Source organism: Biomphalaria glabrata, chromosome 17, assembly GCF_947242115.1.
Source record: "Biomphalaria glabrata chromosome 17, xgBioGlab47.1, whole genome shotgun sequence".
In the NCBI taxonomy this organism is placed as follows: Eukaryota; Metazoa; Mollusca; class Gastropoda; family Planorbidae; genus Biomphalaria; species Biomphalaria glabrata.
In genome coordinates, this window is record NC_074727.1 from 15623818 (window position 1) to 15649907 (window position 26090).

At 32.9% G+C, this 26090-nt stretch overlaps 1 protein-coding gene across 3 annotated transcripts; it reads left to right on the forward strand.

The window, feature by feature from the left end:
- Window positions 1-3701: 3701 nt before the first annotated feature.
- LOC106057866 (ras-related protein Rab-32-like) lies at window positions 3702-26090 on the forward strand. Of its 3 annotated transcripts, none has more exons than XM_013215196.2 (6): window positions 3702-3846; window positions 17096-17221; window positions 19413-19491; window positions 21816-21997; window positions 22811-22954; window positions 23628-26090. In XM_013215196.2, the coding sequence occupies exons 1-6, from the start codon at window positions 3844-3846 to the stop codon at window positions 23739-23741; spliced, it is 648 nt and encodes a 215-aa protein (XP_013070650.1). In that variant the 5' UTR covers window positions 3702-3843; the 3' UTR covers window positions 23742-26090. The 3 variants fall into 3 exon arrangements, with proteins under 3 accessions (XP_013070650.1, XP_013070648.1, XP_013070649.1); XM_013215194.2 differs by lacking the exon at window positions 3702-3846 and adding an exon at window positions 10008-10338; XM_013215195.2 differs by lacking the exon at window positions 3702-3846 and adding an exon at window positions 10622-10642.

Here is a 26090-nt window from a genome sequence, read left to right on the forward strand (position 1 = left end):
CCTACCAAGGTGTATTCTTTGTTAGGTGCTTCCAGACTGCCTTATGCAGACAAGTCAAATGGAGGTAACACTCAAATAAAGAAATCAAATAACACAGGCGAAAGACCAACAATAGAAGTTAGCCGACACTTATAGTGCATGTCAAACAACAAATTTAGTAATAACTCTCGAGTGTCATCAAGCTAAATCTCTACGTCCACAAGTATTCTTTTAACATTTTGCTAGTCTAGTTTTGACTAGTCATGTCATTGTCTCTAACTTTCCCTATTTATGAAACAAATAACTAATTCCTAATCATGCCATAACATCTTTCATATACTCCACTGGTATCTAAATTCTTATCTTAAATTATGGTTCAGTGTTTTATGTATTATAGTTACTTCACTTTTTATTCTTCTGTCTTGAAGTGTCTCTATGTTCAGTGATTTTACTAATGATGTTACCCTAATCAAATTAGTTTTTTTTTTATAAATCTAAGGCTCTATTTTGCATCTGTTCTAGTTTCTTTATGTTTTCGTGAGTTGAAGGGTCCCTAATAGAGGATGCATATTCTAATATTGTTCTAACCAAAGTTAAAAAATATTTTAGTTTTATGTTCTTGTTTGATTTGTACAAATTTCTTTTTAAAAATCCTAATGCTTTTTTTTTTTTATTTTTAATAATTTTGTCTATATGGTGATTTTTAGGATAGTTTTTCATTTATTATAGCACCTAGTTTTTAGTCTGTGTAACTGGTTTACCATGAATAAGAAAAGTAATTTTTTTTTTTTTTTGTTACTCTTGAAAATGGATTTTTTTTTAGGTTAAAAGATGTAGGCCTACTCCAATTTGATTCCAATTCCTGTAATTCTTCTAATTCTCATATTTAAGATTTCAGCATCTTGTGTTGTTTTAAATGTTCTATATCAGAGGTTTTTCAAACTTTTTCAGTTCAGGGACTCTCTCACAGGCCATGCGATGTTGGCAGACCTCCGACACAGCTTGATTTGTCTGCCTAAAAAGCATATTTCTAAAGATGCTGATAAACTGTCCGCAACCGTGTGTGCGTTTTTCTATGCGCTATTCGCAGCGCTATAATATATGAAGCCTAAGAGCTTTTTCATTCTCACCTACCACCTCCCCCCCCCCTTGATCCGCTAGTAATCCCTGGATACATATGCATCATGACGGATACAGACTATGAAAGGCGGAATCTGGGCATATATGCATAATGAGAAATTAAAAGGCGGACATAGACTATCAAAGGCGGGATCTGGATACATATTATATGATGAGAAATTTAAAGGCGGACATAGCCTATCAAAGGCGGGATCGTCCATTGTTGAAGAAATGGACAGATCAGTTATATTGCACTCTCAAGCAATGGTATCCAGCTATCACAAAGAAGAGTGGCACCAGGAAGCGCTAGCATGAGCTATTTAAAGAGAAAAGATCACGCCAAACAAACTGGAAAGTATCCATTTCCTTTCCCGCAAAGAGCTATATCTACAATCTTTCACCTAAGAACAGGACACACATCTATCTTTAAATTTATAGTCCGCTAAATGTATATGAATGGAGTCAAATCAATTGTTCGCACTCAGTGCAAAAGAACACTTGCTCGATCCCTTGTTTGGTCTGTTTTTCTCGTATCTCTTTCTGTCTGTCACTCTGTTTCTACCTTGTATCTTTTTCTGTCTCTCTATCTCATGCATCTTTCTGTGATTCTATTTTTTTGCTTTAAGAAAACAGACGGCGAGGCAAATTTCATTGGGGAAAAATAAATGTAGGCTACATGTTATTTAGCGAGCTTACATTTGTTGAAAATAACAGACAGCTTACGTCAGCGTGCTTTCTTACATTGGAGTAGGCTCATCGGTCACCTGGCAAGTGGCTTCTGAAAAGATAGCAGAGAACTTCCACAAAACTCTGGCACTTGTAGGCCTACTTTAGAGAATCTTAAGGCGCAGAGGAATAAAAGGAGTCAACCTCTTCAAGACAACTTCCTCAACTTATAGTTATAACAATATATAGGTAGGATTAAGACATCTGGCAAAAGAAGGCATAATATGTACCTCTTTTTGGGGTCCCTCCCTCTGTCCGGCCGGCATTTAGGCTACTTAACAAAATATTTATTCTTTTGCACAGTGTATCTTTCGTGTAATAGCATGTTTAGCGCGCTAATATGGTTTAAACTCTTATCAGCGCAGGCCTTAGGCATAGGCAAACTAGTAAGTAGGCTATATATATAATAGCCGCCGATTCAGAGCCTCCAACTGATGGGATATCGAGACTCGCACATGACTAAAAAAAATGCGAAACTAGGATCTGATCTCAGACAGCGTAGATTTAAGTAGAGCATTATGACTCATGTTTAATAGTCTAACCATGGAACTATACTTATGGAACACCAGCTTTGAGTTTTTTTACAAAGGCAAAGCGAGTCAAAGTGCCGTCGCGCATGGTGCGATGTGGAGAAATCCATGATGATACCACCAAAGAAGAAATTTACTCCGCCAGTCACTTGGATCGACCTGCAACGATTGTTAAACTTTCGTACGCTCTATTTGATTAGATGTGAAAAAAAGTCATTTTCTGACTATCTGATATAATAGCTACATAAAATTTTCCTGAATAAGATATCGTCACAAAGTTGTTGTTTTTTTTATCACCCTATAACATTTTTTTCAAAAAGTAGAATAGAATATACATTAGGCCTATTCAGCATGCATTCCTTCATATTTTCAGATTTTTTTTCCTTGGTTATTTTCGGACACAATGCTAACGTTAAAAAACGCGCAGGGCCGGGTCAATAGATAGGGGCGAATTCCATTGTCTCCTGATAGAGAGGCTTTTTTTTTCCAAATAAATTCACCATCACCAACTGACCCGTTTTTCTAAATAGATAAATAGGCCTGTATATTGTGTCCTCCTTTACACGTATATTTAGATATATAGGCCTATGTGTCTATTTAAAATCTATTATCTTATAATAGGCTATGCGTCGGTCACTACTAGGTCTGCAAATAGTCGTAGTGAACTTGGATTTCTAAGGGACTCCGAGACAGCACATTATTAGGCCCTAACCTTAAAAAATAATTGGATGTTGCTCTAATCAATGGTACACTTTTACAAATGCTTATATTTGAACGCTTCAAAGAACAGCTTAGGCGTCAACTTTCCTTGGCTGACATAGAAGAGAGCACCTAGGCTGGTTGCATGCGGCCTCAGAACGAGACAGCTGGAGGTCACTCACGAAGGCCGCGGGATACACATTTTAGACCAAAAGAAAATCCGCTGCCGAGGACAAACGCAGACGGCGAAAAGAAAATCTAAATCGACCACCTGCGGACAATGGTACTAATATGCTTGCTCTGGATGTGGCAAAATATGTAGGTCACAGCTGGGGCTGCGCAGCCACAGGAAATACTGCAATCCTCACTAATCTTAGGACTCGAAGACAAGCCTTATTGATGTTTGAACGAAGTTGATCAACCAGTCTATATATAGTATATAGGTTTGTGATTAGATTTTTTTTCCCATTCTTTTTTACTATAATACCCACTTCTAACCACGCCCACTTATGGGCGCTTGAAATCTAGATCTAATATAATGGTACTTCACGTTGTCATTATTTTTTTCTACATTTATTTGATATTTTCTTAATAATAAAAAAAATTATTTAAAACAAATATCTTTTATTGCTTAACGACAAGCAAGTAACTATGCAAAATCTTTTACGACATTCAGATTTGTTTACATCGGCTCTAATTTTGGTTGTATCATGTGACTGAATTAAAAAAAAAAAAAGTCGTTCTCTGTACTACTGACTGTAGTAGCTGATATTATTCTTAAACCACAATTATGGTAAGACTATTTCCATCAAGTTATTATATTTACACTATTGATCTAGATCTTTTTTTATTAAATACCATTATTTAGATTTCTCATTAATTTTCAATGTAAAGATGAATATTCAGTGTATTCACTTGATTGAGTTGAGTGAGAACTGAGATGTCAAAATCAAAGAATCGTAAAATTTACTAAAATCGTTGAAATAATTGAAGCATGTTCGAATGAGAATGATTTTAAAAAAAAATGAATGTGAATATATATACATCTCTAATATTAATATTATCTGGAACTATGAATGTACAATACAATGTTTTGCGAATCACACTCACACTACTCACCCGCATCACTTGAAAGACTTGATAATGAATTGTTCTAAGTTGTTGGAATAAGTTGGTTATATTAGTAGCCTAGTAAGTAGGCCTTCTACACCTTGTTTCCACAGTGATTTAAAAGGTAAACTCAGGTAAATCATATGATATCTAAGTAAGTGTGATTTGTAAGCTAGTACAATTAAAAGAGTTGACTCAGGATTATAATTATATTCTATATAGATCTATCTAGATCTATATTACTCTAGTCTAGAGTCTAGATAAGTTGAGCTTTAAGTTTAAGTGTACTATAGATCTAATTAACTGTCTTATTGATTGTCATTATTTTTTTGTTATTAAAACCTCTCGTTTAAAAAGCAAACTACAGTCAAGTTTCAAGAAATTCCATGAATGTAGCCTAGGAGGTTTTGATCCCCCCCCCCCCCCCCAGTGTTTTGAGGTTAAAATCCCCCTTAAAATAAAACAATAAAGAAAACTATAAGACTAATACTGCTTTAATGATCCTTACGGAAATTTGTTGTGATTACAAGGTATCCTTTCTCATATAAAGACAACACAACAGAAAAATACACATAAATACAACAGACACAACATAAAGAGTTCATTCAATGACTACACACAGGTATCTTGGTGCATTGCATGTTCCCTGATCAATGAATGGCAGTCTGACCGAGTGAGGTATGAACGAGTTTTTGTACCGCTCCATTGTTGTTTTGATTGACAGCAGTCGCCCACTTTGCGACGACCTGAAGTAATTCTGATGGAGCGTGTGGCCGTTGTCTTCCAAGATTTTTTCGATTTTTCTTAGACACTTTTGTTCAAAAAGTTCCTTTAAATGTGATAATGTTGTGAATGTAATTTTCGATGCTTTTTTTTATGATGTTTTCTAGACGTTGCAACAGTTTAGATGAGGCATTGCCTTGCCAACAAGTTATTCCGTATGTAGCAGATTTTGTATAGTTGCGACTTAAAAAGTCTCAAGGATCTTCTTGTTTAGTTTAAAGCTAATAAACACCAAATTTTATTAGCATAGCCAAGGGGCTATTTGACCTACAAGTTTTAATAGAAGTGTAGCGGGTAATGCATAGTAGACACCTCAGAATATGCATTTCCCACTAGAGTAACAGTGCTCCCCCTAACCCACTTTAGTTTAGGTTTGTCAGTTCATTTTAGGGAACTTAAAAAATGATTTGTTGATTGAATCATAGATATTGTTTGACTTGATGTTGATGCCACATATATATAGGTTGTTAATGCCAGAAGTAGTAATGGTTTTAAGCCCATCTTTACCTATAAAATGCTTCCAATGGCATGCGTCTCAAATAGCCTCTGATTACTAGTCCAACTCCTGGCCTTCAGGTGGGGTTCAGATTTTGAGTCTAGCAGAACCGTTATCACCAACAGTAGAAGGGGCAAAGGTGAGCAACTGGCACCTAAATAAGTAAGCTTCGAGTAGGAGGGGCTCATCAGCCTTTGTTGGCTACCTATTTAGGAGAAGGAAAACTCTGAATCCAAACCTCCGCTGTCTTGCGGCTATAACCAAACACAGGAAAGGCTTCGGGAGACAAACCTGAGGAAAAATCAGGAGCTGGTGACCCTTAAGTAGATTTTGGCACACTGTGCTATAGCCTGGCAGAGCCTGTTGGACTACTGATCCCAAACTGTATTGGATATTCCATTCCTTTGGTCACATCGGCTGCGTGGTTGACATCATTCCGACCATAATTAATACCCAGGCTTTCATCTTGCTTGTTCGAGATGAACCATAGTCGTTCTATGACTGAAGAAGGCCTATATATATATTCCAGTGTAGTAATAAATTTGGTGTTTCAGTATTACTTTTAAAGATGTTTAGTAGAAACACATCTAAGGTTACCTCTATCAGACAGAATGTTTTACAAGCTGATTAAACAAAACAAACTTTTTAAATTTAGCCTTAAACTGTAATTAATTCAAATAGTGATACAATAAGCAGTAGTAGCTCTATCAATGTTTTAAACTAGTAAAGTTTGTGAACCATTTCATACATTTGCAAAATCAAAACACTTTTAAAACACCATAGTGCCACCTCTCTCCTAATGGCTACTATTAGTCAGCACTTATTTCACTTGTAAAAGTTGTTACTTTTTGTATGTTTGTTAAAAGCTGTTAAGCTACCTGTGTTTGTGTAGACTTGATTGAAACATTTCTAAAGGTTGTTGGTTCTAATCCTGGAACTTAATTGTCACATTTTTTTTTTTCTAAACTGCATCTGTAATATTAGAATTTAGTACAATGACTTAGATAGTTTTACTGGTGCTTTTTATCTTTTTGTGAAGTTTGTTGAATTTTTAACACTGCCCTCATATTTTTGGGTCACAAAATAATAAAGGATCTTTGGACAAGTTTGTTTTTGTATCCAATTTATTTGACAGGAAAATAGTGTTTGCACATTGAATTTTTAAAAAAATTTCTTTGGTAAAAAAAAAGCACATCATGGGTAGACCATAGAACTGTATGTATAATGTATAATGATTTTTAAAGTTTCATTGTTCTCAATTATTCCTTTGGAGATTCAAAGTACTCAAGGCAGGTGTTGCCACTAACACAGAGCATGTGTTGAATCAATTTTCCAGTTTATGCACTTAAAAGATGTTATTAGCCAACACAACTGCCAGGCTTTCTATCAGTCTGACTTTTTTATTGTGCTAGGGATGGGTACATGTGTAACCATTTTCAAAACCAAAATTATTTTTTTTAAATTCATTTTATGCTTTTTTTTTTAAGCCAACTAAATCTAAAAATTGTTTTTTTAGCAGTGTGTACTGAACAATAATTTAAAAATATCTTTTTTTTTTAAACTGATGACCTGTTTGTTAACCTAATTATATTTACTCAAAGAGATTACCTTATCTCCATGTATTCAAGAAGTTGACGTAATGACTAGTCATTAAGTACCACTTGAAAATAAAGTTTTAAAACATTTAATAATTGAAACAGTTTTGTGGGCATCCATAAGTTTTAAAGTATTTTGAAAAAAATTAGCTAAATCTTTTAAATTTGGTTATAAAAAAAACATTTCTTACCAGTCACAGAATAAATTGAAATTGTTTTTTTTTTTTTTTTTTTAAAGAAAAAGTTTACCTCTTTTATATAAATTATATCCTTTCTTTTGCTCACTTTGAAAAACAGGATCATACTATCTTTAGTGGCCCCCAACATGGGAAAGCTGCTATCAGTTTTGTGTTTTTGTCCATCTGTTACATTTAGATCTCAAATCTAGAAGACAGATGGAAAATCAAATTTCATGATATTTTGCAGCTTTCAAAGTTCTGGTTCAATGGCAGATTTTATCTTCTGAAAGCAAACCATTTTGTTTTAAAAATTACTATTTTAATAAGCACTTCCTTGGCACAGAGGTTAGTTTGTTGGTTTGTAAAGGCCTCTTTCATAAGCAATATAACATTTTAAAAACTATTTACTTTAAGATTAAAAAAAACCAGTGGAGGCTATATTAAGAATGGGAAGTGATTATTGTATTTTTATTATACTTTGTTATAGCCAAAATAAATTTATAAAAAAATATAAAGGCCTTCTTCATCAATTTAGATGTTAATCAGTTTAGGCTCACACTAACAATCATAACAATTATTTCTTTGAATTTTTATGAATATTAACAATGCTATACCATTAATAACAATATCATTTGGCCCAATTAAACAACCAAAACAGCTACACATTCGCCTTAAACACATTTATTTTTTATGAAGGTAGGTAGGTTTGTGGTTGGTTTTAGTCTGTACCTCATTGCTTCTGAAATTCTTACTGAAAATGTTAAAACTTGCCTTTTCACCTTTTCCGTAATTGACCTCTTTACCTATCCCTTAGTCTGTTGGGGCACCATGCAAGATTTGTCCACCCTCTTTCTCCACTCCTCTCTGTGTTTGGCCTTTTTACGTTGTCTTCCCATCGCTTTCTCTGTCTGTCTCTTCTTCTTTTTCCTGGTACTATTTCCTGGAGGAAGGTCTTTCCGAGCCCTGAAGACCTTGTAATATGGCCATAAATTTTTAGCTTGCAATAGCAGGTCATCATGGGGTCCAATCGCTGCAGTAACCCTGTCTTGAATCTCTTGGTTTGTGATGCAGTCTTCAAAGACCTTTTTACCTCATTGCTTATTAAATAGATGACTCATGAGGGGAAAAGAAATTCTCATTTAATCTTGTTTACAAGAAAATTGACTTCATGAGAATATAGATATTTGTCTATGTCTATGGTAATATATTGATAACTTGCTTCCTGCTTGTCACAAGCTTGAATAAACAAACATTATTTCATTTTCTAATTACTTTCTCTGTTTCACCTGTCTAACCAGTATCTGGTCCACAAGTCTTGATACATGCTTTTTTATTTTCCAAAACAATACAATAACCATTAGGTCAACACAATACAACTGCCATTTATTATTCATAATTTTCCATCAGTTTGCAATATGTATCTCCTCCTCTCCATCACAGACATAAACACTCTTTTGTTCCCCTGGCAATCAAATCATTAAATAAGAACAATCTGGTATAAACTTTGTCACATGTAAATTATGAGTGAGTCTGGTGTGAATGTACACTTTGGTTTCTTATAGTTATAATGTTTTTTGTTTGGTGTAATGCACAAATTGTAAGACAAATTTCCTTATGGAAAATAAAGATTATTATTATTATTATTATTAATATTTTGTTTGGTATCAAACAAGGGAAAGAAATTTTAATTGACTGATGTAGTGGTATAAGTTGAGTAGTCCCCTTCATACATTGCCACAAGAAATGGGTCTCGCTTTAAAGTTTGAAACTAACAATAGATAACTATAAAACCTATTTTAATAAGCACTTCCCTGACACAGTTTTTAGTGTGTTGGCTTGTGAAGGCTTTTGGAAGCTTGAGCCCTCAAGTTTGAATTCAGGTTGTTCAACTTTGTTTTTTTCTTTCTAAAGTGATCTTGGTAACATTCACCCTGATAGCCCTTTAGTCTCCCCATTTCCTCTTTCCAACTGGTCCAGACAAGGATTAGGATCATATTGTGAAAGCTGAAAGCATGAAAATGCGCTAAACAAAAATAATTAGTAAAAATATTTGTAATCGCACAGATTTATCATTGCTAGTGTAGATCTTTTACAAATCTAATTATAAGGCTAATCCAAACTAATTTACACAACAACGTTTAAATTAATTATTTTTTCTTTTTTTTTAAAAGTTGAATATTAACAAGATATTTATGTCAAGTTGATGTTGAGTTGAAAATCTATGTATTGTTTGAGTTATAACTTTGAAGAAGTTTAATGAAGAAGAGAAAAAAGAATACAGAAGTTTCTTCATTGTGTTTCAAGCTTTGTAATTACCCGCAAGTGTTTCTGTTTGTGCCATTAGTAAAAGGAAGAATAATAAATATTACATCACAAGTATTGACACTAGAGAAGCAGAAATCATCACATCTGCCACACATTGAGAGAACCTCTTTAATTTAGAAGATGCGATTTTTATCATGTCTTCTAGAAACTTAATTTAATAAATCCTTTCCTTTTTCATTTATTTATTTTTATTTTTCATTTATTTATTATAGAAAATGTAAAAATATTATTTTGTCTACATTCTGTTTGATTAGAATTACAAAGTGGTTATTATACTTATTATACTTGTAAAGTGGTTTGACTATACCAAACAAATTGGTTTGACTATACCTGTACAAATTGGCTTGGCTATACCTATACAGAATACCTATACCAAGAATGTCCTTGTTGTGTGATGTCAGCTGATTACTTTATCTACTTTTTTTTATCCACATGATTTATATTTAGCTTACCTAATACAAATGTTTCATGGACTATCACATGTTTAGTGTTAAAGGAAAGGACTTGGTGAACTGCTAGCATTTTAAGCTAGATTTCAGAGAGGCATTTAAATTTCATTAGTATTTTGAAAACATTGTGAAAAAAGAAAAGGAGTTTTAAATAATATTGTTGTTTCATGTTACTAAGGAAATAGGCTTTATTTTTGTAACTAGTGATTATCAGAGTCAGTAACACTAGCCATTTGTTTTCTTTCTGTCTGTTTGCTTTTGAACAGTGATACATAATTTAGAAAACATAAAGCTTTTCAGAGAACGTAGTCTATGTGAATGGGAGATATTGTCACGCAGTATAAAAAAGTAAGTTGTCAACTCTGGTTGGTTAAATACTCAATTCTTAATTGTTTTATTTCTATTTTGTTTGTTTCTTTGAAATTTAAATAGAACTTTAAAAAAAACAAATCTTTATCCTTGAAAAAAATTGTGAAAAGATATTAAAGATATTGTTAAGTATCACTGGAATTTCCCCATATAATGTAATAACTTCCTTCTTCTATTTATCTTAAAAAAAAATTGAAAAAAAAAACAACTGTTAAAGGAAGCAGTTGTAAGTTGTGGCTGAATTGAATACAGAATGTTGTAGGTGAATTGAACACAAATGCAGGCAATATTTACCTTTTTTAAAAAATAGTTTTAAGTTATTTTTTTTTCTTTTAAATATGGTATTCTTTCTGTCTTAGCTGGACATTTGTAACTGGATGTTACATTTTGTGAACTTGTTTAATAGAACTGACTTCTTTGACCTTTTTTTTCTCATTAGTTATGGCCGTGACCAGTGTATTTAAATGAACCTTATTTATGAGTTGACATGTTCTATAAAAGTTGACCATACTTAAGGCTCTATAGAGTGCCACAATGAATTGTGGAATAGTCTTACAGCGCTGTTTAATAAACTGAGACTGTAGAGTCTAAGTTTCTTGCTACTGTTGTCCTCGAGTTCTGCTGTAACTATAAAATAAATCCCCTCTGACATAGCACCAGATTTTATCCTTTTTATTTTTTTTTTTTTATATCTATGATACCGGTACAAAAAATAAGTGCTATGCCATTAAATCTGCCTATGACATAACACCAGATTGGATCCTTTTTCTTTATTTTGGTTTTCTTTTACATCTTTGACTTCACCTGTTCCTTAGTCTGTTGAACCATTGGGGCCCAAAACATGATCTGTCGATTTTCTCCATTCTTCTCTGTCTTTTACCTTGCATAGAATCTCTTTCAATGACAGACCCGTCCATTCTTTAAGGTTGTCTTCCTATTGCTTTCCCTGTCTGCTTTATTTTTCCTTGTACTGTTCCCTGATAGGTCTTTTACATACAGTTGGCCTCTTTCAGTCGTACAAGGACTGTTGCATCTCGAAAACTTTTTCATGTGACTGTGGAGACTATTTTGGAGAAACACTCCCGTCCTTATATATCGCAGATTAAAGTGGCTTTTGCTTTGGTGGTAGAGGAGCTGGCCATTCTTTTGTATCTTAACAAATTGTTAACTATAGTGAAACTAGTTCTCTTACAGGAAATGATATCTCTTAACACAGGTCCAACAAAATTAGGCTTCTGTGATCAAAAGATTACATAAGCTAAATGAGAAGTATCATCACTGACCCTGTTGTGTATACCTTATCTCAGTGGTTCTCAAACTTTCATTTGAACCAGGGAAAAAACTTCATAATGCATAGGATATAAGTTACAAATGTAAAAAAAGAAGAGTTAACAAAGTGTTTATTGAGATTATACATTTAAAAAAATAATTTTAAAACATTAATGACTTGGATAAGTCATAAGAGATTTTATGTGTGTATTTAAGTCCAGCCCAATCTTTGTATGTAACAACCACAAATTTCCATGAGCAAAAACTTCTAGTTGTTTTTTTTATTTGTGATGAGGTTCATTATGGCACTGAATCCACATTGTTCCAAATAAGAAAATGGGAAAGCAGTCAACAACGTTCGTACAATGACCCGTAATGTAGGATATAAAATTGGAATATTTTTGTAACCAGAATTATTGGTATCCTTGTTCAAATATTGGTTCCTCGTCAGGACCAGCCTTGAATAATTGGAGGCCCCAAATGAAATTTAAAAAAATAAAATAATAATAATAAAAAGAAAGAGTGAAAAAAATTAAATTATGCAATTTATTACAACCTGCCCATCTATATCTAAATCTACTACAGAAGTTAGACTAGTAAACATGAAGTCATAGTGCACTACTACGAGATCTGATCCAAGTTTATACATTTTTTCTAAAAAAAAATTATTTTGTTAGTCCTGTGTGAGGCCCTCACCAGTTGTAGCAGCTGCATAGTTTGCCTTTGCTTAAGGCCAGACCTGCTTTATGTATATTCCAATAAGCTGCTTTGATATAAGTATAGATTAATCTGTGATTGTGATTTGAGTTTGTCAATGTGCAAAAGTGTTCAATACCCAGCCTGGAATATTCATTTGAATTTATTATTATTATTAAATTATTGTATTAGATAAACTGGATTTTACTAAAGATATTTTAATTGTATACAATTTCATCTTTCTATGGACCCCATTTGGTTATCTCGAGGACCCCTGGGGGTCAGTGGATCACAGTCTGAGAACTACTGCCTTATCTTATCTGTGTATATGTCAATCAATGCTGATCTTTTAAACATCTTACACACCTGGCAATGTAAATAAAACTGCTATCAACTAACATGTATAATAAATATGCTTCTTATATTATTAGAATATATTTTAAAGTGACCCATATCCTATACATTTTTTTTAGTTAATAGGTTATGTAAAAAATATTAATAATAATAATAATAACCAATAATATTGACATTATCAACTTACACAGTAAAAAAAAACAACAGCAGCTAAGACAAAAGTGTTTCAACTGAAATAGACCACTGATACATTTCTCCTGTTTTTAGTAGTCCATATGCAAAGTGGTAAATCTAGTGTAGGCCTACTATTTCAATTGAACTGTTCTTAGCGGTAATTGAGAACTGCTTCTAAACTGGGTTTGTAAGCAGGTCAAACTTCTCTAAGAAAATGTGTGTGAATTAATAATTTAGTAATCCACTGTGCTAGCACATGTAATACCTTCGAAAAGGTTGTACTTTGTGACTGATTATTAAAATATTTTTTTATGAATTTCAATCATGGTGTACAAGAATTAAAATTTAAAAATTTCTTTCTTATGATTATCACTAATGATTTCTGTCAATGTCAGTGATCTAAAAAAAAAATGGATATATAAAAGTACCTCTTTCAGACCTTTCTATGAATAGGCAGATGATGTAACTAGTTAACTAGGGTGTCTTGTGGCCAGCACAATGACCTTTACTTTCCCTAACTAATGTCAGGTACCCATTTGGGTGGATTTGGGCATCCTAAAAATCCAGAAATTCAAAATCTCAGTCTTCACCTAGATTCAAACCCAAGACCCGTTGATTCAGAAACCAAGGCTTTACCACTCAACCACCACGTTTTTTGTTTTTTTTATTATACTGTTGCAGTTGCCTTTGTGGAAAAGTCAAAGTCTTTCTATTGGTTTAGATAGCCTATATATATATATATATATAAAAACTAGGGATTTTGCTTTAGTGGTAAGATCAAATGTTGTTCCATACAGATTTGATTAATTGGTCGATAACAGATGTTGGGACTGTGATGTTTTAGTTTGAGTGGAGGGAAATGAAAGGAGACATAACATTGACAGTGTGAGAGCATAAGGAAAGTGAATGGGGAAGGGGGGGGGGCAGGGAGAACAAGGTTGCATGTCATTTGAATCTCTCTTTTGTTGGTAAAGTAGCATTACTAAGCATAATTATTGTGATGATTGGTGGCTTTAAAGTTGTGATGTAGATTGTTAGCTCCTTTGTATTGAACATGTCTTTTAAACATGAAGAAAGAAGTTTATTTAGAACAAAATATTGTTTCTACTTCTGGAATCAAAATAAACATAAGCAATCATGGTTAGCTGTAAAGTTCACTGACATCATCCTTCGTTGCATTCATCAACATTCATCAAAGCATTTTCACTGCACTGCACATACATCACATGACACAGCAGCACATACAATGGCATGCACCACAGAATGTAGATCTCATGTTGGCCTGGATGCTGACACTTCAAGTAGGTCAGGGAGTAGTCTCACCTTTGTGTTGCTGCTGCTGAAAGCTGGGGAGGGGGATAGTTGATGGGTGGGGCTGTAAGTTAGGTATCACATGATCCATTAAAAATAATGGGGTCAGTTTCTGAAATACATATTTTTTCCTTTCCTCCTGTCCTGTTTACTTTTTTTTTTTATTTCATGTCTAACAATCCATTTTTTTTTAGCCTATTTGCTAACAAGTATTTTTCTCAACATCTTTTTTTTTTCTCTGTTTTCTTTTGATAGAATGTGTGCATAACTTTTCAGAATTATTGTTAGGCTGTTAAGGATGAGATGTTAAGTTCCCTAATAAGGGTGACACTTAAGAATCAGTATAATATTCATTTATATACATTTTTAGGAACCATTCTTGCAAGTCTGTCATGATCCATTTTAGCTTTGAAGGAAAGAAAGACAATACCTCACCAGTATATTTTTTTTTAAATATTAAATAATATATAATTTAGATTATTTTATTGAGTTAAAAAAGTAAATAAAACTTCAAGCAAATTGATACTCTGTTTGAAATAACAATTGAATTTTTACACAAATTTTACTTAAAGAAAATTTTACTTTTGCCAATGTGCCAAAACCCAAAATATCAAATATCATATCACTTAAAAAAATAATTGTCAAGTATTGACATTCATTAATCATTTGTTAATGCAAATTAATTATATATATGTATTTATTTCATTTAAATATACAGCCATTTGAATTACATTTGAGTTATTTATTAGTAGATAAGGGTTCACAAAAATGTATTTAAAGTTTTAGAAAATATCAGCCCTAGCTTGCCACATCTACTTTTTAAAATATGTATCATTCAAATGACAGTGATGAATAATTAGGTAGAAATGGGTTGCTTCATCTAGAGCTTTATTTATAAATGTGTGTTTATTCTTCTTAGTAACAGATCCTGTAGGATTATAACAGAAAGACCTTCATAGAACAAATCTTTATGCATTAGATTAGTGTTGTTTTTTTACAACTTTTTTTATTAGTTTGTAGGTTTATATTAGATGACATTCTATTTATGTGTATGTTTCTGTTGTGTTGTCTTTATATGAAAAAAGAGTCCTTGTAATCACAACAAATTTCCATAAGGATCAATAAAGCAGTTTTTTTTCTTAGTTTTAGTAGAAAACAACCTATTCTTCACTAGCATCCAGGCTATTGACAGAAAGACATATAAAGAACTCATCTTTCTGCATTAGATTAATTTTTTTTTTATTTAAAATCTTTCTTCATTAGTATCTATGCTTGTAATAGATAGGCCTATGTAGAACATATATTTCTGCATTAGATAAATGTTGCTTTTTTTTCTGTATGTGTGCATTTGATGAATGAATACATTATGCATATTAAGTCATCATCTGTGTGAGTGTGCTTACACACAGTCACTGTGTTAGTGTCAGTCAAGTAGACAACAGGACAGCATGAATGAAAACTGTCTACTATATAAACACTTGTTATGTTTGACTCTCTTTGTCCCCAGCCCCTCTTTCTGTATTACTTCTCATAATCACAAGCTTTTATTGATTCAACACTTGGGACATATCACTGTCCTCATCCTCTTGTATATAGTAGAGCTCACATGCAGAACCACCTTGAGCAGGTGAACAGGGTTTTAAGGTGACTTTTATTGCATTGCACTTCATTATCTGTAGCCCTTGTGACTGTTACATTATTGTTGACTCTGTCATAAAGCTTTGATGACCATGTCTGTTAAACATTGAAGTACTGTCCACCAGGATGTGTAGGAGGTAATTGTGGTTCAGTACATTGAACAAGACATTCATTTAGAACTTGTTTCAGTGACTTAAGATTTAAACCTGTGGTTATTATGTTTCATGCTGGCATATCTTCCCTTCCAAAAATTTAGTTCAGTAACAATAATTACTAATCATAAATGTAATTTAAGATCATTATGATTCACAGCACTTACATGTTATAGTAGTAAGATAAAAGACTATCTTAATTGATCCTATGGCCATACCACGTTGAAAATACCAGTTCTTGTCCGCTCACCAAAGTCAAGCAATGTTGGGTGTCATTAGTACTTATATGGATGACCGCTTGGGAACACCACATGTTGCAGACATTTTTAAAGAGGCCAATAGCCCAAAAAAGAGGCAAAGCCCAAAAAGGAGGCATAGAAAGGAAGCAAAAAATCATAAGATGTAAATAGCTTGACAACTGATGTCAAAAGCTGAAAAAATCTGAGTTGTCCTTAAAAAAAAAAAAAAAGAGAAAGAAAGAAGAAAAAAAAACAGGAAAAAAAAGATCCTAATGGTAACTTAGACAAGGTATTATTTAGGTTTAAGGGTCACTAAGACCAGGTATCAATCAGGTGTATCTCTCATCATCATTCAACTCAATGTGAGTGAGAACCTGAGAGACTCAAATAAAGCATTGGACACTATTTTCAGATTGACTCTAGATTTAAAAAAAAGTAATTTCTATTTTATCATTCTAAAAAAAAAATCTGCTGCTTACAAATACACTTGTATTAAGTTGGCTATTAACTGTTTACGAAACTATTAAATGTTACAGTTGAAAAATCACTTGCATATTTTTTTTTTTACTTTTTGTGGTTTCTTGTATCTTTTAGACCACATTGATATCTACAGCAATAACATAATAATACACACAAAAAAAGTGAATTAAATATTATTGCAAAAAAAAAAAAGGAGAGATTTCTTTAAAAAAATAATTTAATTGAAATTTTAGAAAATCATGATATAATGTTAACATTTCCTGAATTTGTTAATTTTTTTGTTTAAAAAAAAACTAAATGAAAATAAATTCGTTTTGAAGGCGTTAAATGATCAACTGTAACACTTTAGTTCTGGTTGTTAAAGAACTGTTGTTTTACTTGTATTTCTGTGGTTTCAAAAAGTTTCTCTCATCTATCTTAAAGGCAGGCGGTGGAGAAAAGAAGGAGCACTTGTACAAAATATTGGTGATAGGAGAGCTGGGAACTGGGAAGACCAGTATCATCAAGAGATATGTGCATCAGTTTTTCTCTCAACACTACAGAGCCACAGTGAGTTGTCATTTGTATGTCTCTTGTAATAGAAGACTTAAAAATAACAATTGAGATTCTTTCTCCTCCAGTACATGCTGTCCACTCCAGCATCCTGTTGTTTTTCTGACCCATTTCAACACAGTCCTGACTTTCTTAGCTTAACTCAGCCATGCACAACAATAAAGGTCAACTAGCCCATACACAGTCAAACACAATACACTACTAGTCACTCACAATAAATATACTCTTTCCTTAGTCATATATCCTTTCTCCATCAATTTTTTTTTGTTTGTTTTTTTTTTGTCCATTATTACAAACATCATTTCCATTCAAATATGTATTAGCACCATCTACATTCACAGAGGCCCGGTGGCTTAGCGGTAAAGCGCTTGGCTTTTGAACCGGGGTCCGGGGTTTGAATCCTGGTAGAGACTGGGATTTTTAATTTCAGGATCTCTGGGCGCCTCTGAGTCCACCCAGCTCTAATGGGTACCTGACATTAGTTAGGAAAAAGTAAAGGCGGTTGGTCCTTGTGCTGGCCACATGACACCCTTGTTAACCGTAGGCCACAGAAACAGATGACCTTTACATCATCTGCCCTATAGACCACAAGGTCTGAAAGGGGAACTTTACTTTTTTTTTACATTCACACCACACTGCACTTGTACCCTAAACCCCCCCCTCCTCAACCATGAGGTGTAGTGTGGTGTAAATGTAGAGTTTGGTAATGTGTATTTAATGACTCAACATTTTCTTTTCTGCTTATCTTTCTTGGACTATCTTCTCACCTCTGGACCATCAAACCCAATAACCTTCCTTCTTCCCCAAGACTATTATCTTGGTCTTGTCTGCCATAGTACACTACCATAATGATTTAAGATCTCAACTGTCTTTTGACTGATGTTCAAAGAAGTATTTACAAATATATGACTATTACCTTTAAGTTGATTGCCACTTATAGAATGCAAGACTCTTCTCTCATTATGACTTTAACAATAAATTAATTACTAAATACTTGCAAGGATATCCCATGTTTCAGAATAATAAATGGCAACAGCTTTACACTCCATGTTAGCCTTTTTCCCCAGACATCATTTCCATTCCAATAGCCATTCACACCATGGACATTCTTTCCATCTATATTCACACCAACTACATAGTTAGTCCCCATCTACATTCTTACCATCTACAATTCTACATTCACACATTTATATTTTTATCATCTACATTCTTACCATCTACATTCTTACCATCTACATTCACACCATCTACATTCTTACCATCTACATTCACACCATCTACATTCTTACCATCTGCATTCACACCATCTACATTCACACCATCTACATTCTTACCATCTACATTCACACCATCTACATTCTTACCATCTACATTCTTACCATCTACATTCACACCATCTACATTCTTACCATCTACACTTTTACCATCTACATTCACACCATCTACATTCTTACCATCTACACTTTTACCATCTACATTCACACAATCTACATTGACACCATCTACATTCTTACCATCTACATTCACACCATCTTCATTCTATTTATGATTTTAAAATATCTCATAATTAATATATAGTTTCTTTACTGGTTCTTTGGGAAATTAAATGTAACGTTCTCAGCTGAATGTTATATATTGCTATCATTGGAGGGGGGGGTTGTACAGATACTGTTTAGCTACCACACCTAACTGTTGTTTTGTAGCTAATAGATTATAGTACATCTAGATGTAGTGACACTAAAACTTAAGCTTAAAGCTTGTCCTTTTAGATAGTCAAGAAGCTCTTTTTTAAATAAAAACTATTTCAAATATTAAATAAGTTAAAAGCACAAACGTTATTATGAATGTGAATAGGCACAAAATAAAAATGTTTCCTTGTATTAATTAACAATTCAATGAATAAATCTGGCAATAAGAAGCCTGAAGTGAAGCACAACAGACACAGCCAACATTTTGTTCTCTCTTTCTCTTTATCTATAGTTTATCTATCTATAGCTATAAATTTGGATCTAGAGAAATCCAGAATCTTCATTTTTTTTATGGGAATGTAAGTTATTCTTAGCTCTAGCACACAATCTCAGTAGGTTCTGGAATAAAAGTTTTGCGGAACAAAGTCTGCTGCTATTATCAACAAAGTCAAATATCTTGATATTAGTTTTGATATTAAAATGGTTTTTATTCTCCACAGATTGGTGTTGACTTTGCCCTGAAAGTATTAAACTGGGATGCGGATACATTAATTAGGTTACAGTTATGGGATATTGCAGGTAGGCTCTCACTGACTTGCAGAAACTTTGTCTTGTTTCTGGATAGGCTCTGGTAGGCTCTGCATCTCCATTCTCCACTACTCTTAAGCATATCCAGAAAACTCTTTCATCTTATGTTGCCAGCTTTTTCTTTATTGACCTTTAACTGAGCCTTGTAGATATTTCTAGCCAAAAAATCTTGTCTGTAGGTGTTTTCAAATCATCCCAGCGTTTTAGAGTAGCTTTAATTGCTTAGGTCCAAATCTGATCATGATAGTTTTCAAGTAAGACTTAAAGATTCATTGAAAATTGAAGTAGAGTTACTTGTTTATGTGCCCTAGAGTTACCTGTTTATGTGCCCTAGAGTTACCTGTTTATGTGCCCTGTGTTAACTACAATCATCTTGTGTCCATCTCTCTATAGTCTTCTCCGCACAGGTCAAATGCTCGTTATAGTTTGAGGGAAACAGTTTTTGACCTTCCCGTTTGGGTTGATAACTAAATAGTCTTGGGGAGGGGGGAATAAATGGGCACAACATGGCCTGAAATGTACGGATGTGCCAAATAACTCTAATTGTAACTTATGTGTACTTTGGTTAAGGTGGCTGACTAGTTTGTTCTTGGCTACAGAACCAATGTGTCAAGTCAAGTTTAATTAGTTCTTGGCTACAGAACCAATGTGTCAAGTCAAGTTTAATTAGTTCTTGGCTACAGAACCAATGTGTCAAGTCAAGTTTGATTAGTTCTTGGCTACAAAACCAATGTGTCAAGTCAAGTTTAATTAGTTCTTGGCTACAAAACCAATGTGTCAAGTCAAGTTTGATTAGTTCTTGGCTACAAAACCAATGTGTCAAGTCAAGTTTAATTAGTTCTTGGCTACAAAACCAATGTGTCAAGTCAAGTTTGATTAGTTCTTGGCTACAAAACCAATGTGTCAAGTCAAGTTTGATTAGTTCTTGGCTACAAAACCAATGTGTCAAGTCAAGTTTAATTAGTTCTTGGCTACAAAACCAATGTGTCAAGTCAAGTTTGATTAGTTCTTGGCTACAAAACCAATGTGTCAAGTCAAGTTTAATTAGTTCTTGGCTACAAAACCAATGTGTCAAGTCAAGTTTGATTAGTTCTTGGCTACAAAACCAATGTGTCAAGTCAAGTTTGATTAGTTCTTGGCTACAAAACCAATGTGTCAAGTTTAATTTGTTCTTGGCTACAAAACCAATGTGTCAAGTCAAGTTTAATTTGTTCTTGGCTACAAAACCAATGTGTCAAGTCAAGTTTAATTTGTTCTTGGCTACAAAACCAATGTGTCAAGTCAAGTTTAATTAGTTCTTGGCTACAAAACCAATGTGTCAAGTCAAGTTTGATTAGTTCTTGGCTACAGAACCAATGTGTCAAGTCAAGTTTGATTAGTTCTTGGCTACAGAACCAATGTGTCAAGTCAAGTTTAATTAGTTCTTGGCTAAAGAACCAATGAGTCAAGTCAAGTTTAATTAGTTCTTGGTTACAGAACCAATGTGTCAAGTCAAGTTTGATTAGTTCTTGGCTACAGAACCAATGTGTCAAGTCAAGTTTGATTAGTTCTTGGCTACAGAACCAATGTGTCAAGTCAAGTTTGATTAGTTCTTGGCTACAGAACCAATGTGTCAAGTCAAGTTTGATTAGTTCTTGGCTACAGAACCAATGTGTCAAGTCAAGTTTGATTAGTTCTTGGCTAAAGAACCAATGTGTCAAGTCAAGTTTGATTAGTTCTTGGCTAAAGAACCAATGTGTCATGTGAAGTTTAATCCAAGAGAAGACTGAGTTTTAAATTTTAAAAAAAATGCTTAAGAAGTAAATAAAAGGTTGGAGAGGTTTATGTCAAACATTTCCCTAGCCTAAAACATACTCAAAAAAAAAAAAAAAAAAGAAAGTCATAAGTGGTGTCACTAACAACCTGCTCCCCCCCCCCCCAATTACCCACAGGGCCACAGTATAACTTAAACTTTTTACTTCCTGTTGAACAAATGCTAATATTGACCAACTATTCAACTAGTAGGGACTTCAGACTCTTATCTCCCTTGATATTCTAAAAATAATAATGGTAATGTCTTCCATTCCAAAGATTAAAAATTAGTACTGTGTTTCACATAACAAAGCAAACCCAATTGCCAACTGCATATTTTTCCACACCTGATTCAGACAAAGTCATTGTCTGCCAGGGGTCTATTTAAGTTTTCTTTACATCTTCTGCACCTGTCTTCTACAATGGCTTTTATGTATAATAATATCTGTATGTCTAGCCATGGTTTCATTAAAAAAACAGCTCATTTAGTTTGTATTCTACCATTTTTCTTCTTCTGTTCAAAGGTCAAGAAAGATTCGGTAATATGACAAGGGTGTATTACAAAGAAGCTGTAGGGGCTTTTGTTGTTTTTGATGTCACACGGGCATCAACGTTTGAGGCTGTGACGAAGTGGAAAAGTGACCTCGACAACAAAGTTCAGCTTTCTGATGGCTCCCCAGTCCCCTGTGTCTTATTAGGGAACAAAGTAAGTGAGGTCTAAATCAGCCCTGCTCTCAAATTAAAAGTTTTTTGTTTTTATTGTACTCAAGATTATTTGTCTCTAAACTTAATGTTGGCGGCATGAATAAATAATAAAAAGAATACAGCATAGATGCACCTGATTTTGGAAAAAAAAACAAAGTAGTGTAATATTAGTAATGTATAATGATAATCAGGATGGCTGCCTGGTTGTGCTGTATGCACCCTGGACTGCCATTGATCATCTCAATGGTCCTGGGTTCATACCCTGCCAGCTTGGAAACACTTGGCTGAAATTTATATTCCCTTCTTCCGCTTGACCTAGGTACCATTGATCTGCCGTAGGAAAAAGTTAGGTAACAAAGATCTAGGGTGTGAAGAAGAAAGAACAGAAATAAATTTAATATATGCTAGAGAATGAGAAAATATTTATATTAAACGGACTATACGTCTTTGGGTATTTCCGCATTCCTTGAAGAGTTTTAATAAATTAATATTCAGGAAATTTTTTGCATCGTATTCTAAGTCTAGATATAAAGGCCTATCAACGGAATATTATAAAGTGTAGTAGTAGATCACTTAACCAGGATTTTTGTCTTGAAGGGAATGGGTCAGGGTAAAATATGTTCCATTGTTTTTTAATCTAACATTCATTTTTATTTTTATTTTTGGACAAAAAAACAATCGTTCTAGAAGTTGTATAAATGACGTAATTGTCTTTTTAAAAATGTATTTTTAATGGGTTTTTTTTGTTTGTATTGCAATAATCACAACTTTCTCTTTGAACAATGACTCTAGTATGATCTTTCTTACTCAACAGTGTGATCAAGCTAAGGAAGGATTAGTAAACAATGCATCCCAGATGGATGAGTTTTGTAAAGAAAAAGGTTTCATTGGTTGGTATGAGACGTCTGCTAGGGAGAACATCAATATTGATGAGGCTGCCAGGTTTTTAGTTACAAAGGTGCTTATTTTTATGCTTATAATTTGATTTTTCAACATTTTTAAATGAAAAAATTTTCAATTGTAAAGAAAAGTATAAAAAGTATCACGTTTTAAAAGCTACGATCAATATAATTTTTGTTTTCAAAGAACTGAGGCTACTAGATATAATATTGCTTAAAACAAAATTGACAGCCTGTCAACTTTTCTTTCCTCTCATCTCTACTTCTCTTAGCTGAATTTCTGAACACTGGATCAGTTGGTTTTGTTTTATTTTTGAGATCTAAATATTTCAGAAAGATGAACTGTCTTGTTTCATTAAGCAGTTCACTAAAATTGTAATTAGCCAAAAAAGTAAAAGTAATATGAGTCTTAACCAAATAAAAAAAAAAGTTTTTCTTTAAAATTAGGATTTTAGAAAACAGAAAGGCACAGACCAAAATTTAAAATAATGCTGAAATCAAAATAAACTAAAAATACAACTGAAGCTGAATTTCGTTAAAAAAAACTACACTAGTTTTGTCTCTAGTTTGCAGTTTCCATTTTTATTAATATTTTTATTCTTTAATTAATATTTCATTTGGCTTTTTTTTTTCTTTTTGAATTTGTTAATACAGACAATATATATATATGCTGATATATTTGATTGTAAATCACAATACGCTGCTGTAACTTTAATGTCCTCTATATTACAGATATTAGAGAAAGACAGGGCCAACAAGCTTGGAGATGATGTCCGGGATGGAGATACTATTTTGGTAGATGGCAAGGATCCTTCCAATGGTCCAGTTAAAAAGTCTTGTTGCTGATAAAAACTTCTTACCAACATGTTGATTCTGTTCTGCCTTTAGTAAACTTTGACTTTGAAGAACTCATTCCAAGTGATTGTAAAGTCATTTGACATAATGTGTTTTAAAAAATACCTATTTCGGAATATTTCTAGTATAACATGAATTGAAAAAAAAAAATGCTGCTGTTATGTCAAATTTCCTCCTTTTAAAAGATGTATTACAGAATTAATTAGTAGCTATTAAAGTGTAGTAGAGACTCTATGACATATGGAATCCTCTCAGTAACATTGTTGTCTTTGCGTGAAATTGTAGTGGGTCAAATTCTTTGAATATAAATCTCTATGTTTCTAGGAAACGAATGAAACTCTGGAATCTTTTCTGTCACAAGAATTATTTATTCAGTACTTAGAAAAAATATTGCTAGTTCTAAGAATGCAAAAGTTTCTGTGTTTGTTTTTCTATTACAAAGTATGCAATATTTTTTTTGTAAACATTTATGAAACAAATTTGTATAAAATTTAAAATACTCTGAGTGCAATGTTATTGTTGGTTGTTAGCACTATAAGTAGTGAGAGTGTGTTATCCCCCCTGATTCTTGATGTGCAAGTGTTGATTGACCCATATCACTTAATTAATCTTTTAGTCTTTTGAATAACTTTTGCCTCATTCTAACCTGATGTTTGAAATTTAGCAAATGGATATAAAAGGCTTCATTAAAAAATAAGTTCTATCAAGATTGTTTAGGGTTGCACATGAAATGTGTATGCACATTTTTATCAAAATCATGCCAATCGTGTGTCTCTATTCATGTTTTACAAAGGGTTTGTGAACTACTGGCTTCACTGTGATATATCATCAAATAGTGGATCAATTATACAGCTTTTTTTTTCCCCACTTCTGACAGTGTTTGTATGAAGAAGCTTTTCTGTATAGATCTTAATATATAGGTTATACATCTTTAGTTATAGGCTATGCATCTTGGGTTATAGGTTATACACCTTAGGTTATAGGTTATGCATCTAAATTTATAGGTTATACTTCTTAAGTTAAGTTCATTTTCATTTATATGTTATTTTTTTACTACCATTTTTTTGCCCAATCTTATTAGTTCTGTCAACTAGATTGAATATATTTATTAGATTGAATCTAATTATTATCTTGGTAGACAGAAAATGTTTATAAAGAAGACTAATTGAATAAATGTTTTTTGAGAAATGGATCTTGCTATTCATAAAGCTTAAAATGTATTTGAAATCATTTACTGTGTTGTTAGCAAAGATAGATGATCATAAGATTGTATGGTGGGGAATTAGACTAAAACAATTTTTTTTTTTGTCATTTATATTGCTGCAAATAATTGTTTCTTAATCAGCTATTTTTCTACATCTATATGATTTTATGTAATGTTAAATTGTCACTTGTTACATTGTTGCCTGTACTTAGCATTGATGGTAAGTATTTGTGTGTGGCACAGATTGAGTTTGAATCTGTTGTTACATTTCCTATCTCCTAGTCAGAAACCTTCAAAACTAACTGTTACCTCTCTCTCTCTCCAATGAAAACCTGAATGTATTAAACCTTTACATTTGGCCAAATTAATTTCCTTTACACTTGTTTAATAAGCCATCTCTTCTTTGGCCAGCATCACTTCTCTAAAGAGTAAAAATATATGGAATTGATGAAATAGTGTTTTTGTATATGAGTGAATGCTTGTATGCGTCTGTGTATGAACAGAAACTAAAGAAATGGAGGAGTGCATGAAGTCAATAAAAAACTTGTTTCTCAACATTGTATTGAGGGTTTTGCTCTTAAGTAGCTAAGAAAAGGTGCTAAATGTTCCACGCGTCACCATTTTAGCTCCATTTTGTAAAGCTATTTGTGACCCATCTCCCTACATTAGGGACAAAGTGAACATTTTATTTCCCTTTACTCAAACATGTCGCAGTTATCACTGAATTTTGAATAAGTAACAATATGGCTTTATTTGGGACCATTGTATTTTTTGCCTTATAAATTTCTTTTCATATATCTACAAGATTTCACTAGTTAATTGTATTCAATAATATACTTACCTTTTGTTAAAAATACAAAGTTCCGAAGATGAAATGAAAGTATATTACCAACTGGAATAAATGTTCTTGGGAAAAAAATGATTGCATATCTAGTTCTTATTTCACTAGTTTTTCCACGTTTTTTTTAGAAGGCGTTATATATATTTTCTATGAAGTAATTATTTAATGTGCGTCTTTTCTATAAAATAGCAGGTATATTGTGTTCAAATCACTGCTGTAAGAATGAAACTTTTTTTTTTGATATTTTTATCTACAAATGTTAATGAAATGTAAATAAATAAATGAATTACATCGA